The 16,428-nt window shown below is 36.2% G+C and overlaps 1 protein-coding gene across 1 annotated transcript in view; it reads right to left on the bottom strand.

Annotated features, from left to right (window-relative positions):
• The window catches only part of LOC111152224 (PKHD1, fibrocystin/polyductin), a 459,207-nt gene that overhangs the window by 175,175 nt on the left and 267,604 nt on the right, over positions 1 to 16,428 (bottom strand). The window contains exon 53 of the mRNA XM_022510630.1: positions 3,913 to 4,050. Coding sequence (XP_022366338.1) covers positions 3,913 to 4,050 — 138 coding nt within the window. The remainder of the gene's footprint in view (positions 1 to 3,912; positions 4,051 to 16,428) is intronic.

Here is a 16,428-nt window from a genome sequence, read left to right as displayed (position 1 = left end):
TTAAAACATCCACTTATATGAATGGAGAAGAAATACAAAAACAACCATAAATCAAGTAGCAAAATGACAATGAGCACATACCTATCAAGAATAACTATGAATGCAAATGAAATAACTGGTCCAATCAAAAGACATGGAGTGATGGAATGGTTAAAAAAGCAAGACCCAAGTACGCTACCTATAAGAGACTCATTTCAGACCTACAGACACATGCAGGTTGAAAGTGAAGGGATAGAAAAACATTTACTGTGCAAATGGAGATGAAAAAAAAGCCAGGGTAGCAAAACAGACTTTAAAAAAAAGTCTATAACAAGACACAAAGAAGGATACTACATAATCATAAAGGGAACAATCCAACAAGAAGATGTAACAATTGTAAATATTTATGCATGCAACATGGAAGCATCCAAATACGTAGAGAACTTATTAACAAATACAAAAGAAGTAAGCAACAGTAGTAAAATAATAGTAGAATTTTACACCCCTTTTACCTCAATGGATAGATCATCCAAACTGAAAATCAAAAAGGAAACAGTGGGTTTGAATGACACTTTAAATTCACAGATGGATCTAACAGATATATTCAAAATATCCTATTCTAAAACTGCAGAATACACATTCTTTTCAAGTGCACATGGAACATTCCCCAGAAGAGATCACATATTAGGTCACAAATCAAGCTTCAACAAGTTCAAAAACTGTTAAGTCATACTATGCATCTTTTTCAACCATATTGCTATGAAACTAGAAATCAACCACAAGAAAAAATCTGGAAAAAGCATGAATACATAAAGGTTGAATAACATTCTATTACTCAATAAATGGACCAACTGAGAAATTGAAAAGGAAATCAAAAAATACATGGAAACAAATGAAAATGAAAGCATAATGGTCCAAAATATTTGGGATGCAGCAAAAGCTATTCCAGGAGGGAAGTTTATAGCAATACAAACCTCTCTCAAGAAGCAAGAAAAATCTTAAATAAACAACTTAGTCTTACACCTAAAAGGAACTAAAAAGATGAACAAACAAAACATAAAACCAGTAGGAGGAAGGATATAATAAAGATTAGAGCAGGAATTAACAAAATAGAAACTTAAAAAAAAACGATAAAGCAGATCAATGAAACCAGGAGTTGGTTCTCTGAAAAGATCAACAAAATTGATAAGACTTTAAGCAGACTCTTCAAAAAAGAGAATGACTCAAATAAACAAAATCAGAAATTAAAGTGGAGACACAACAACCATTATAGAAGTACAAAGTAAAATAAGAGACTATTATGAAAAACTATAATTCTACTATGTTCCCAAAAATTGGACACACTAGAAGAAATGGATCAATTCCTAGAAAATATAACCTCCCAAAACTGAATGAGGAAGAAATAGAAAATTTGAACATATCAATTACCAACAATGAAATTGAAAAAGTCACCAAAAAAAATCCTAACAAGCTAAAGTCCAGGACTAGATGGCTTCACAGGTAGACCAAACATTTAAAGAGTAGATACCTAGTCTTCTCAAACTATTCTAAAACAATAGAAGACAAAGGAAAGCTTCCAATTTTATTCTAAGAGGCCAACATTACTCTGATACTAAAATCAGATAAAAGTACTACAGAAAAAGAGACTATAGGCCACTATCTCTGATGAACAGTGATGCAAAAATCCTCAACAAAATATTAGCAAACTGAATCCAGCCAAAAAAAAAAAAAAAAAAAATCATTCATCATGATCCACTGGGATTTACTCCTGGGATGCAAGGATGGTTCAGTATTTGCAAATCAATCAGTGCGATACATCACATCAACAAGAGAAAGAATGAACATCATATGATCATTTCAATAGATGCAGAAAGAGCATTTGTCAAAGTACATCATTCATGATATAAGCTATCAACAACAAAGTAGGTTTAGAGGGAACAGACCTCAACATAATAAAGCCACAGATGAAAAAATCCACAGCTAGCATCATACTCAATGATGAAAAACTGACAGCTTTTCCCCTGAAGTCAGGAACAAGACAGTGATGTACACTCTCACCACTTTTATTAAACACAGTATTGGAAGTCCTAGCCACAGCAATCAGAAAAAAAGAGAAATTTAAAAAGGTACCCAAATTGGTAAGGAAGAAGTAAAACTTTTACTATTTGTAGATGTCATGATACTATATATGGAAAACTCTAAGGATGCCACCAAAAAACTACTAGTACTGATAAGTTAATTAGTAATATACCAGGATATAAAATCAATATACAGAATCCCATTGTATTTCTATATACTAATAATGAAGTACAGAAGGAGAAATTAAGAAAACATTCCCATTTAATTGCACAAATAATAATGAAATACCTAGGAATAAACTTAAGGAGGTAAAAGACCTATACTCTGAAAACTATGAAATGATAAGGAAAGAAATTACAAATGACACACAGCAATGGAAAGATATCCCATGCTCATGGATTTAAAGAACAATTATTGTTAAAATGTCCATGTAACCCAAGGCACTCTCCACATTTCATGCAATCCTTATCAAAATACCAATAACATTTTTCACAAAACTAGAACAATTAATCTTAAAATTTGTATGGAACCACAAAAGACCCTGAATAGTCAAAGCAATCTTGAAAAAGAACAAAATTGGAAGTATCACAATCCCAGATTTCAAGATACACTACAAAGCCGTAGTAAAAAAAAAAAAAAAAAGTATGGTACTGGCACAAAAACAGACACATCAATCAATGGAACAAAATAGAGAGTCCAGAAATAAACTCACGATTATATGGTCCATTAATCTTCAACAAAGCAGGAAAAGATTATGCAATGAGAAAAAGACAGTCTCTTCAACAAATGGTGTTGGGAAAACTGGACAGCTACATCCAGAAGAATGAAACCAGACTGCTTTCTCACACAATACACAAAAATAAACTCAATAAGGATTAAGGACCTAAATGTGAGACCTAACACCATAAAAAATCCTAAAAGAGTGCATAGGCAGCACCCTCTTCGACACTGACCATAGCAATATTTTTCTAGATATGTCTCCTGTGGCAAGGGAAACAAAAGCAAAACTAAACTACTGGAACAACATCAAAATAAAAATCTTCTGCATATCAAAGGAAACAGTCAAGAGAACTAAAAGGCAACCTACTAATGGAAGGAGATATTTGCAAATGACATAACTGACAAAAGGTTAGTATCCAAAATATATAAAGAACCTAAAACACTCAATATTCCCCAAATTAATAATCCAATTAACAAACGGTCAGAAGACATGAACAGACATTTTTCAAAAACAAACAAACAAACAAACAAACAGATTCTTACCTAGAGAGAACAAACTGGTGGTCACCAGAAGAGAGGTAGGTGGGGAGAAAGGTCAAACAAGTGAAGGGGATTAAGAGCGCACTTATCATGATGAGCACTGACTAATGTATAGAATTGTTACATCACTATATCATTCACCTGAAAGTAATATAATACTGTTAGCTATACTGGAATTAAAATTTTTTTAAATGTTTTGGAACTAGACGAAGGCCATTGTTGCACAACAATTGATAATTTGTTCCTTCTGAAAGAGTGGGCCGTAAGTAAATTCTTGTACAAAGGACCAAAGGCAGAATTGATCTGTGGCCTGGAGGAAGCCAGGAGCCCTGCCATGAGAGGCAACATGGGAACCCTAGGGCCAGAAACATGGCCTGATGACAGTGGGTGGACAAAAGAATGACCCATCAAAGTCACCTCTGTCTGTGTTGTCCAAAGCTTGTATAGGAAAAGCTTTATCAGTAAACTCACCCCCTTCCCTTAACCCTCTCCATACTCTGTTAACCAACCTGCTGGATGATACCACCAATTCTCAAGAACTTTCTCACAGAGTTAATTCCCCTTAAGTTCCCAATCCTTGTGCCCTGTACTTACCAACTTTCAGCTCCCCGCCAGCAATGACCATGCATGCTACACTCAGAACATTGCTTCTGTCCACAGGGAATTCTAAAGTCCCCATCACATAAAGGCCTCTAAGGACTGGAAGATTTGTATCCACAAGGACCGTCCTGTCTGCAGAAGAAAAAGAAATTGAGCCGACTTATAACCAAAACAAGAATCGCATTCTCCCCTCCAGTGATTTACTCTGTGGTTCCCCAGTTGATTCAGGGGCTGCTCACACTGTGCCTCATGCCAGGACAGGTGTAGCAACTAGAAGAACAAATAGTTTGTTAAAGACTAGGTCTTAATAAGGAGCAGGAGGAAAAAAAATACTACACAATTAATAAATTCTTCCATTGCCCGACAAACCAAGTGTTAAGGCCAAAAGGCAGTGTTTATGCCCTAAACCCCCAAGCCTGTATATACATATATATAGAGAGAGAGAGAATCCTCAAGCAAACTCCCAGTTGAGCACAGAACCCAAGGTAGGGATCGATCTTATAATATTGAGATTGTGACCTGAGTTTAAATCAAGAGTGAGATGCTTAACCAACTGAGCCACCCAGGCACACACCCCTCCCACCCCCTCATCACCCCTACCCAGTCCTACTTTAGTGCAAATTCACTAAAATTTCCCTATCTTTTGTCCCTTCCCTTCACTTTGGCCATAGTTTCAGGGAGGTAGAGAATCACAGATAGGACCTTGGCCTCTGAAGTCAAATTATTTGGATGTGAATCCCAGCTCTGCTACTTATTAACTGTGTGAACCAACACCTTTACAGCTTTGCACCTCAGTTATCTAATCTGTGAAATGGGAATAATAAAAATACCTGCTTCATTCCTAGGGTGTTTGTGAGGCTAAAATGAGCTCGTAGATCTAAAGTGCTTACACAGTACTAGTGAGTCATTCTTAATCTCCCAACTCAAAGTGAAATTTACATTTCCCGATTTACATTTCTACCACACAAAGTAAAAGTCCGGTGTGTGCTCAAGAAATGCTGGGTATTTCCTGGTACCTGGGTGGCTCAGTCATTAAGCCTCTGCCTTCAACTCAGGTCATAATCCCAGGGTCCTGGGACCGAGCCCTGCATCAGGCTCCCTGCTCAGCAGAAAGTCTGCTTCTCCCTCTCCCTCTCCCACTCCCCCTGCTTGTGTTCCCTCTCTTGCTGTCTCTTTCTCTGTCAAATAAATTTTAAAAACTTTAAAAAAGAAAGAAAAAGAAATGCTGAGTATTTTCATTACTGGCCCTGTTCTCAATTAGTTTGGCGTGCTTGTAGACGTCATTGGACAATTTAAAACTATTGTTCTTCATCACTCCTTTCAGAAAGTTTCCATATAACTTCAGAAGAAAGGAATCATCGATTTTCGCCTAAAAGTAACAATAAGGCAATACATGAATAAAAATTCTCATTTAAAAGAGTAAATATTGCATGTATGCCAAAGTATTAAGTGTTACTTTCTGAGGCTTAGTAGTAATTCAGCACAAATTAAAGATCTCCAATAAAAGTTCCTGCTTGAATTTCAAGTACTGTAATCACTGACACATGTAAAGGTTTTAAGGAATTTTGTTAACATAATCTCATGTCTCATTCCAGGAAACAACGTACCCCGCTGTTCTTAAGGACCTACCCTCCAAATTAATGTCTCAGAGGCTGTCTTTCCTAGTCCCCAACAAAGACTCTATGGTTGTAAACCAACTATTTCCTTTTTCCTCCTGAGTTAGACTATCTTTTCTGGCCTCGTTTGTTGATAGACAAAGCCACATGACTGAATTGTAGTCTATGAATTGTAGACAGAATCAAAGTTGACATCTGTAGGCCTGGTCCATAAATTCTCCAGGCATGGCTGTGGTCCAACAGCATCAACACCACCCACTCACCTATCAGAATCAACCCAAGTTCTAGCTCTGCGGGTAAGACATTTCCTGTCCACTCCCCACTGGGCCCACCACTGTCCCCATGGAAATCTCTCTACCTTCTGATAACAGAACATTAAAACATATTATCATAAATACATCCGTAATTAGTTTATGTAAAGAGGTAACTGTCACTGGGCTGTTCCTCAGTGTAATTATGCTTTTCTCACCTGCTGTAACTTTCTTAAGGGAAGAAACTGTCCGTTTAAAAAATCCCTCGTGCCTACTGTGACATCAAAGATAAAGTTGTGTTAAATAAATGTTGCTCAGATCTGCTGAGTTTGCTTCCCTACACACCTTAAATTCAAGAACACATTAGTAACTAATACAAAATGAACAAACAGGCTAAACAGATAAAAATAAATATTTCAATTTCATTTCAGGTACTTTAAAAAATTCAAACAAAAGACTTAAATATCAAGAGGATGTTCTAGGTTTAACACACATATTGTGAGTTCATGAGTTTTATATGATTTCAAAAGCAAGACAGAAATTATTTCAAGTCAGCACCTTTAAAAAAAAAAAAAAACAAAACTAGAGTTCTACACCAATGGTCTTTATCTCTTCCAACATATGGCCCAAACTACCAATGTTTGGCTGCTGAGCTTGATTGAACAAAATGATTAAGTTGCTTCAAAAATGTTTTCCTTCATTCACAGAGTACTCACACACCTAAAAGCATGATATTAGGCTTCTTTTTAACAAACTTCCCAAGTAAAATATGACAATAGCACAGAATCTAAAATTTTCCTTTTGGTCTTTATCACATAGCCTTCTTAGAAGAAATTTTTCCTTTTAATTGCTTTATCCACTCCAAATATACCAACAAATTTCACACGAATCATATATAGCCTAACTTTTGTAAGCTTCATGAGAACAGAGACCGTAGCTGCATTCTCACTTTTATTTTCTGAGGAACTTGAACTATAGATATTCAGAAATAACACCAAATAACACACACACACACACACACACACACTCCACACATAAAATCTAATAGCTATTCGAGGGGAAGTATAGGATGAAGACAAGAGTAGAAACATTGCTCTTACTGCTTTCAGTGTCACCTTTCACTTGGAAATTTCCTGTCTAGGGGCACCTGGGTTGCTCAGTTGGTTAAATGTCTGCCTTCAGCTCAGGTCATGATCCCAGGGTCCTGGGATCAAGCCCCGCATTAGGTTCTCTTCTCAGTGGGGAGCCTGCTTCTCCCTCTTCTCTGCCTTCTGGTGCTCATGTTCTCTCTCTCTCTCTCTCTCTCTCTCTGTTTAATAAATAAATAAAACCTTTAAAAAAAAGAATGAAATTTCCTGTCTATTCATTTTTCTTCTTTCTTTTCCTTCCCTGTGATGTGTCAAATCTTGTTGGGTGGTGGGAAATCGGATATGAGTAAGACATGTATCCTATCATCAGATAAGGACAGATAAAAAATTAGTATAATGTGATATACTTGAAATGATAATACAGTAGACCCTTGAGCAATATGGGTTTGAACTGCATGGGTCCACTTATACACAGTTTTTTTTTTTTTTTGTAAATACATTACAGAACTTCCTGCAAATGTCCTCATCTTCCTTATGATTTTCTTAAAGCAATTCCTTTTTCCAGCTTACTTATTGAAAGATTATAGGAGATAATATATGTAACATACATAATATGTGTTACTCGACTATTGATGTAATTGGTCAGGCTTCTGGTCAACAATAGGCTATTAGTAGTTACATTTTGGGAGGATCAAAGTTATATAAAAATTTTTGACTGCACAGGGTATAGGATCAGCACCCTAACTCCCATATTGTTCAAGGTTAACTGTATATTTTTTCATTATATAGAGGTTGACCTCAACTTTACTCCCAACTACTTCAAAATGGAAAGTCTATCAATGTGCCTAATAACAAAATTCTGCTAAGATGAAAGAAACATATGCCCCATAAATATTTCTATAAAAGAATTTTCATATCACTGTAGCAGGCTACAGCTATCATTATAAGTAACAAAGGCAGAAAAATTCATTCCAATGTAGGCTCGATAGCAGATCAGCTGCAGGTCCAAATTGACCAACCCTCAACTATATAATGACAGCTTATAGTGGATGTCTCTCTCTCTTCCAGGTGTAGAAAAATAGGATCAATATGCCACTTTCTCTGAGCAGCTTCACTTGCATGAAATTACTCAACACATTCCAGAAAAAAAATCACCCCGAAACAGTTATTTATACAACCCTCTTAAAAACATGAACAATAGGCCACCTCTAAATTAACTGTGGCTCACTGCTTTCTATCTTGCCTTGCTTTGACCAAGGCTGTTCCATCCTACTCTGTCAGTGACCAATCTATCCTACTTGAGAGAATGAACACGGGCATATGGAGGGAACCATCTGGAATTTCTGTTGCTTGATGGGAGGCTGATGGGGGAACAGATCTGGGAAGAGACTCCAAAAAGAATTAACGAGTACCAGATGTAATTAAAGACTGCTTTTTCCCCCCAAAGGAACTCAGGACCAGCCTTGGGGTGGCACCTCTTGGTTCCAAATTATACCCCTTTCCACTTGTTCATCTATCAAGCGCTAAACATCCTACCATCTTTATTTTAGCATCTTTTGCCAAGCAGTGTTTTCTTTCTCCCTTTAAGAGTTGTATTTTGACAATTTAAGGACAAAGCTTTAAAAATAATATCTGGAAAGTTAACACTAAGGAGGAATCACCTGAATTTCCCCATGTATCAAATACAACAACAACAACAAAGAGGTTTTAGTCTTCTATAAAGGCACTAGCTACCCTTATGACCAGAAAGCCTGAACCAAATCAAAAGGCAGATGTCTCTGACAGAGGCCTAGAGATTCTTCTGTGTCAGGACTAGTCTCGATACAAAGCATTCCATGTCATTTCAACACTAGATTTAAACTCATTTTTTTTTCACAGTGAAGCCAAGGAGTCAAGGTCACTATTGTGTAGCATTCCAAGGGTCTGACACTTGTCTAAATCCTGTAGAAATGAGATCAAGGGCAAAGGGCACAGATCCTGGGAATAATGATGGGGTCACATTAACAGGCATAATTTAGGGTAGGCCGACCCACTGCTTGTATAGTATTCACTGTATCAGGCCCCATAACTTAGGTGGTGAAGACAGTTTCCATTACAACCATGCTATTGTCAGAAACACAGCTTACAACCAACTATGGACATAGGTCAGACTTCTGAGGGAGCGTGATGGCATGCAAGGGCAGAGCAGGACATACAAGGATTATTTGAGGGCTTGTCATTTTCCTGTACCTTCCATACTTAGCATTTAAACACAATTGTTTTCTACATTCACCCTTACCTATAATACTTTCCCATAAATATATGAACTAATGGAAAAGTAAGTCTTAATGCCATTTGAAATAGTGATTGGTGGTGTTTCCTTTCGTTTGTAGCTTGCTTAACTTTTGGTGAATCTAACAACTTACCCAATATTCTGTCTATACAATTTAAGAGAATGGCTGATGCATTCAAAAAAGTACTCCTAAAATAGAAGGGGATTCTCATACATAAATAGTTCACAGAGATGAAAATTAAGTGTGATTGAAAATTAGTGTCAGGTAGACTAATTTGCACAGATGATGGTATTAGTTTATCAAGAAGTCATTCTATTGTAGAAAAATCAGAACAAAGAAGTGCTAGAAGGTAAGGATGCTTTCTTTCTACAACAAAATTCTTTTCAAAGAGCTGGTAACTTTATAGCCTGCCTTTTTATCAAATCCACACAGGTGGTTTCTTTATTCTATTCTGTCATTTTTTTTTTTTCAAACTGGTCTTAAAAATAGGCAGAAGAGGCAGTTTTCAAAGTGCCCAGAGGCACATGATTCAAGACTGAAAGCCAGCTTCCATAACACCTTGAAAACAGCCATCTGCCTGCCTGCATGTGGGCTAGGTGGGGAGGGGGGGGACTTGGGGGAGGGGCAGGTTTAACTTTGGATAATAAATACCCATCCCACTCTCCCTGCACACTCTCTCTCTGTCTTTCTCAGTCACATACAGACATGCATAACTCTTAGAGTAGAATCAACATTTTAAATTATGATATTTTAATTGATCAATAAAATGTTTAACATACAATGTTTATCTCTTCCTCTAGTCTATACCATCTGTTCTTCAAAAATATTTTGAATCTATTTAATAGGAAGGTCTTTAAGTAAAATTACCAACTGTATCAGATCAATCCTCTGAATCCCAAATTCTGAAAGGAAAATGCCAGAAGGTGCTCTATTTTCATAAAAATAGAAAAAAAATCTGTGCCTTCTCTCATTCCAGGCTTCCTTTGTTTTATTTTTTTAATCTTGAGATGGTGTTGTGCTGATGTTCTCTCCATTAGACCTCAAAGAATGCAGAGTGACCAACTTGGTGTTGCCTTTTTTAAAAAACAACCTTAATATTAAAAAATATTGATATATAATCATCCTACAAAAAGCTGTACATATTTCATGTATACAACTTAACGAGTTTGGAGATAGGTATATATTCATGTACCCGTCACCATAAATCTCTCCATCCTTTCCAAAAGTTCCCTCCCACCTTCTTTTTTATTTATTATATTATTATTTTGTGATAAGAACACTTAGCCTAAGATCTACCCTCAAGGCAAATTTTTGATAAAATACTGTGAAATAACACAGCATTGTTTCCTGTGGACACTCTGTTGCACAGACGGATCTCTAGGATCTATTCATCTTGAAAAACTGAACTTTGCACCCTTTGCCTACTACCTCCCCATATCCTCCTCCTCCCAGCCCCTAGAAATCACTCTATTAAACAATAGGTGAGTGGGTGAAATCTCATATGTAGAATTTAAGAAACAAAAAAATCATAGGGGAAAAAAGAGAGAGGCAAACCAAGAAATAGATTCTTAACTCTAGAGAACAAACTGATGGTTACCAGAGGGGAGATGGGTGGGGGATGGGTGAAATAGGTGAGGAGGAACGGAGGGCACTTGTGAGGAGCCCCGGCTGTTGTATGGAAACCCTGATTCACTATCGCTGTATTGTACACCTGAAACGAATATCACACTGTGTATTAACTAACTGGAACTTAAATAAACATTTTTTTAAATTAAAAAAAAAACTTCAAATTAAAACATGGACAAAGGAACTGACAAAACATTTCTTTGAAGAAGACATACAAATAACAAGTAATATAAAAGGGCACTCAACATCACTAATTAACCATCAGGGAAATGCAATCAGACCCACCATGAGCTATCACTTCATACCTGTTAGTATGACTTTCATAAACACACACGCACACACACACACACACACATGCACATACACAAAGTTAACAAGTATTGATAAGGGATTAAAGAATAGGGTGCCCTGGTGCACTGTTGATGGGAATATGATCGGTGCAGCCACTCTGAAAAACAGTGTGGAGTTTCCTCAAAGAATTAAACTACCCTACAATCCTGTGATTGCACCGCTGGGTACAGACCCAAAAGAAATGGCAGCAGGTTCTCCGAGAACTAGCTGCATTCCATGTTCATTGGTGGTGCCATTTGAAACAAGGTTCATGGTACTCTGATTGCTTAGATGTCTTGAGTCCCAAAAAGAAATCTAGACATTTTAATCCCCAGAAGACCTAAAAGTGAAAAGTATACATTTTGATAAACTTGAGGTCATATTTAAACTATAGTTTGGCTTTACCCACATAATTTATTATCTCCATAGATCAGTGATGAATCTATACTAACCATAAGTTGGTGGACAAAATCCCTCTTCAATCATTATGGTGAATGATAGATATATATGTGGAAAGGCATAAACGGGTAACTCTCAGGCAATGGAATTATTATATTTTTACATGTTACGATTAATGTCAAAGCCATAGGAGGCACAGAGCTTATTTTCCTGTGGGTTTTTTTGTTTGTTTGTTTCTTAAAAAATAAAAATGAGACTCATTGCTAATTAACAAATACATTTTCATACTTTAACACTGAAGAAAATAAATGAATATCTATAAAATAAAGGATTTGTTCCTGAAAGAGACTATTCAGGCATAAGCCCATGTAGCAAACATTCAATTCAGTGAGTTTATTTCTCCCATCAAATATTTTCTTATTTGAAAATAAACCCTTTCTGTCTCTGTTTGACCTGAAAGAAGGCAATATGTCCAGAAGAGGGTGAGATTTTCGTTTTTTTGTTTCTTTTTTCTCAAGCTTTCAACTGTTTCTTCTGACTGGGGGTAAGGGGAAACCCAAAACTCTAAAACATTATTAAATTTCTTAAAGAAAGTGTTTACACCCATTTTGTTAAAAAAGTATATCTGTTATTTCATAAATACATAATTAATGCTTAAGATGGAGCTTATAATATAGTACCTGACTAATAAATACTGAGTAAATAACCTCTATTCTACATTTTAATATATTGTATCAAAATTTATATTTTTTGGACAAACTAGTCCATATTTTATTTCCTAAATTCATAAAGTACTTATGTTCTATAAAATGCAAAAATTACTTCTGTAGACACTTCTCTGTTCTTAACAGTCCATAGCTGCCATGGTTACATTTCCTAGAAATTCCCGAAGTCTTTAAGAATGTTTTAATAAATTCCAGTAAATAATTATATTTATTTAATGCAGAGAGTTCTTGCTTGAGGTTTCCAAAATAAGTTTTTTTTTTCTTTTCAGCGTAACAGTATTCATTGTTTATGCACCACACCCAGTGCTCCATGCAATACGTTCCCTTCATAATATCCACCACCTGGCTCCCCCAACCTCCCACCCCCCGCCCCTTCAAAACCCTCAGATTGTTTTTCAGAGTCCATAGTCTTTAATGGTTCACCTCCCCTTCCAATTTCCCTCAACTCCCTTCTCCTCTCCATCTCCCCATGTCCTCCATGTTATTTGTTATGCTCCACAAATAAGTTCTTTTCCCCTTAAATTCAAATACTGTCCCAGAGACCATGAACTTTCCTAGAACTTTTACTTATAATGCTAAGTATTTCAATAATAATATCCAGATCTTCCAATCTCTGCCAAAAGTCCCAATGCTCTAAAATATCTCCATGTTGCCTGGCAAAGGTACTGAAATCCCCACCTTTAGAGTTAACCCCTTTTTTAATCACGTACCTAGAAGTTCCTAAGAGAACAATGATATGTAAAGAAAAGCATTGTTATTGACCAATAAATATATGCATTCATCCATTATTCACTTAGCAAATATTATCAAGTTGCCTTGCCAGATACTGACCCATGCCAATGAAACAAATATAAATAAAACAAGGCTCTCACCCCACATAGAGGAATGAGTATTTTCATGAGATTGATCGGGTGGAAGGAAGTTGACCTGAATGATTTTTAGTGTTTATTTCTGATACCCACCCAAATAATCATGGCAAGGCCCAGGTAATGCTTCTTTGTTTTGTTTTGTTTTGTTTCTGTTTCTGTTTTTCCATTTTATTTTTTTTTTCAGTGTTTCAAAGTAAGGAAGACTGTATCTGTTTCTCTCTTCCTTCTAGTGCCCACCCATCCCTGGGAACTCAATGCCCTCATCTGCTCCTACTCCCTATTGGTGAGAATCCCACTGATGCCCCCATCTATCCACACTACACACATATCTGGGTTCTAAGTGGTTCTATAGTTTCAGTCTCTTCTCAACAGTGCCCTCATTCTTTCCAGGCTCCATTCACTGATACCTGACTAATAAAGAATTAGTGTAGGACAAATACACGGGTTGATTCATCTCTTACTATTTGCCCCAAAAGCAATCTGGCACAACAGAATGCTCACCAGATGAAAATTCAGACAGACCAAAGTTGGAATCCCCAGTAAGTCATTCCTTGAAAAAAATTGCTTAGCTTCTCTGATTTTCCATTCCTCCAGTGCAAAATAAGAGAAATAATACCTCATGGAGGGGATAGTAAGGGTTAGATGAGATGCCACATATAAAAGTATTACAGTGCTTGGCACATAACAGGCATAAATGATTAGCTATTGCCTATCTTGTATATCCAATACATATTTTGAGTATGTATGTACCTCTATGTACCTGTTGCTCTGCTGTTTGGTGAACCAGAGAGGCATAGACCTTGCTCTTGTGAAATAGAATATTCTAGAGAAAATTGACATTTAACCATAATCACACACGAATAACAATATAGCACAAACTGTGGTAAGTGATAAGAAGGAAAATACATGACGCTAGGGTATAGCATGCTCTAGAGAGAGAATGCAGTAGACATGAAAAGTGAGAGATGGGAAAGAGCCCCATACATTGAAAAGACAGAAAATCTGCAGGAGTGCCTGGACTATAGACGCTGGAGGAGAGCAGTGAGCGGTGAGACAGGAAAGGTAGGTGAGCAAGCAGAGCAAGCAGGATTTTGGAGGCTCTGTAAAAATTGGAGATTTTATCCTAAGAATGACATTAAGCCAGGAAAGGCTTGTAAGTGGAGAGATTACATACACAATTCACAAGTTAAAAAGATCACTTTGTTTTCAAGATCAGGAGGAGGAAAACAGGAGGGATTCCGGGGATTCACCCAAGAGGCGATAATGCATTGAGTAGGGTGGTGAGAGGAGAGAAAAGAAAAACAGTCAGATTTGACAAATAGCTAGGAACAGAATACACAAGACTGGTCAAAGTATCAAGAATGACTCAAAGCAGTCGATAGTGGAAAATGATGCCAGGTACCAGAATGAGAAAAGCTAGAGGAGGACAAGTTGGCATCTGGGACTGGCAGCCTCAAGGGTGGAAGAGGATATATACAGAGAATTCTCTCTGGGTTGTTCAAGTTTGAGATGGCTTTAAGTCATCCCAGTAGAGATTTCAAGTTGACAGTTGGACATGTGGGTTTGATACTTGGAAAAAGCAAAAAGATCTCACTGACTCCCAGTGCTATCTTTAGGTTGATGACTATCAAATTTATGTTCTCAGGAGTCACCAAAGAAGCAAAGATAAGATGAGAGAATAACCAGAATCTAGAAGTTGGTGAGTGCTCGAGGGAATAATTTAAATCATATAGACATATAAAGAGATGCATGTATGCTGCTAGATAGTATCTTAAAGGAGGGAAAGCCTGTAGACAAGGAGAGAAAAGAGACACCTGAGACACCTAGAAAGAAAGACTGGCATCGGATACAGAGGACACTATGTGACACCGACCTTTGAGAGAAGGTAAAGCACTTTCTCCATTAGAACAGGAGAGAAGATAGAAGCATGTGCAGTCCATACATACTCACCTCCTTTCAAGAGGAAACTAAGGCTTGGTATGAAATGTAAAAATTAAACACCCTGGGAAAATGGTGAAGTTAGGACACACCTTCAGCTTGCCTTTAAATCAGGTAATAGAAACATTTGACTCCACTGCCAACAACCAAGCAGAGATGACCTCTACTACAAAACTCTTTGTGTGAAATAAATCTGTATACCAGGGTATTGGGCTTAGTATCGCCCTAAGAAACTGTGCTATCTTAGCAACATCTGAAGGAGATTCTTTTTAAAAGTAATTGATGAGAATTAATACATAAAGATGAGTGACTGCTATATAAATACATGAAATTCTTAGTGATTAATGCATGCGTGTACACACCCACAAATCAAACCGAACATATATTTTATATGCAGGGTCTTTTTAGCCAACCATCCATTCTCAAAAAGAGACTGGTTTCTTACTACAACATGGATGAACCTCGAAAACATTATACAAAGTGTAAAAAGGCACTGTATAATTACATGTATATGAAATTCTAGAACAGGCAAATCTATAGAGACAAAAAGTAAATTAGTGGTTGCTTGGGGCTAGGAGAGATAGAGGAATTAGGGAGTGATTGCTAAGGAGTCTGGGCTTTTTTTTTTTTTAAACTGGGTAATGAAAATGTTCTAAAACTGAATAAAGTGATGATTGCACAACTCTCTCTCTCTCTCTCTCTATATATATATATATATATACCAAATATATATATATATACCATATATATACTCTATCTATATATACCAAATATGTATATATACCATATATCTATATATACCATATCTATCTATCTATATATACCATATATGTATATATATACATATATATATACTCTATCTATATATACCAAAAGTCATTGAATTGTACACCTTAAATGGATGAATTGTATGGAATTTGAATTATGCTTTCAATAAAGCTCTTTAAAAATGAAAAAGTAATTAATGTAATATTATGGGAAAATCTTCAAATAATACCTTTTAAAGCAATATACAATACAGTTTATAATATGCTATCATTTATGTAAAGAAAATGGTTAAGGAAAAATATATGTATATGTGTGTGATTTAAAATTATTTTTGTATGTCTCTGGAAGGATACCCAAGGAATTAGTAACATTGTAGCACTGTTGTTTTTAGGAAATGAAACTAGATAGATGACAGGATGAAGGAAGAATTTTCAATGAGTATTTTTTGTGAGTTTTTTTTTTTTTAGTTTTGAACAATATGAATACACTATTTTAAAATATTTTAAAATTTATAACCAACATTAAAAATAAACTGGTTATATCTGTTACTTTCTGTAGGCAAAATTGTAGTCATGTATGTATATGTATGTGTCTGTGAGAGAGAGAGAAAGAGGGAGAAGGAGAGAG

The sequence above is a fragment of the Enhydra lutris genome, unplaced genomic scaffold (assembly GCF_002288905.1).
Source record: "Enhydra lutris kenyoni isolate GAN:26980312 unplaced genomic scaffold, ASM228890v2 scaffoldscaffold28, whole genome shotgun sequence".
NCBI lineage: Eukaryota > Metazoa > Chordata > Mammalia > Carnivora > Mustelidae > Enhydra > Enhydra lutris.
This window is presented reverse-complemented; position numbering and strand designations above follow the sequence as displayed.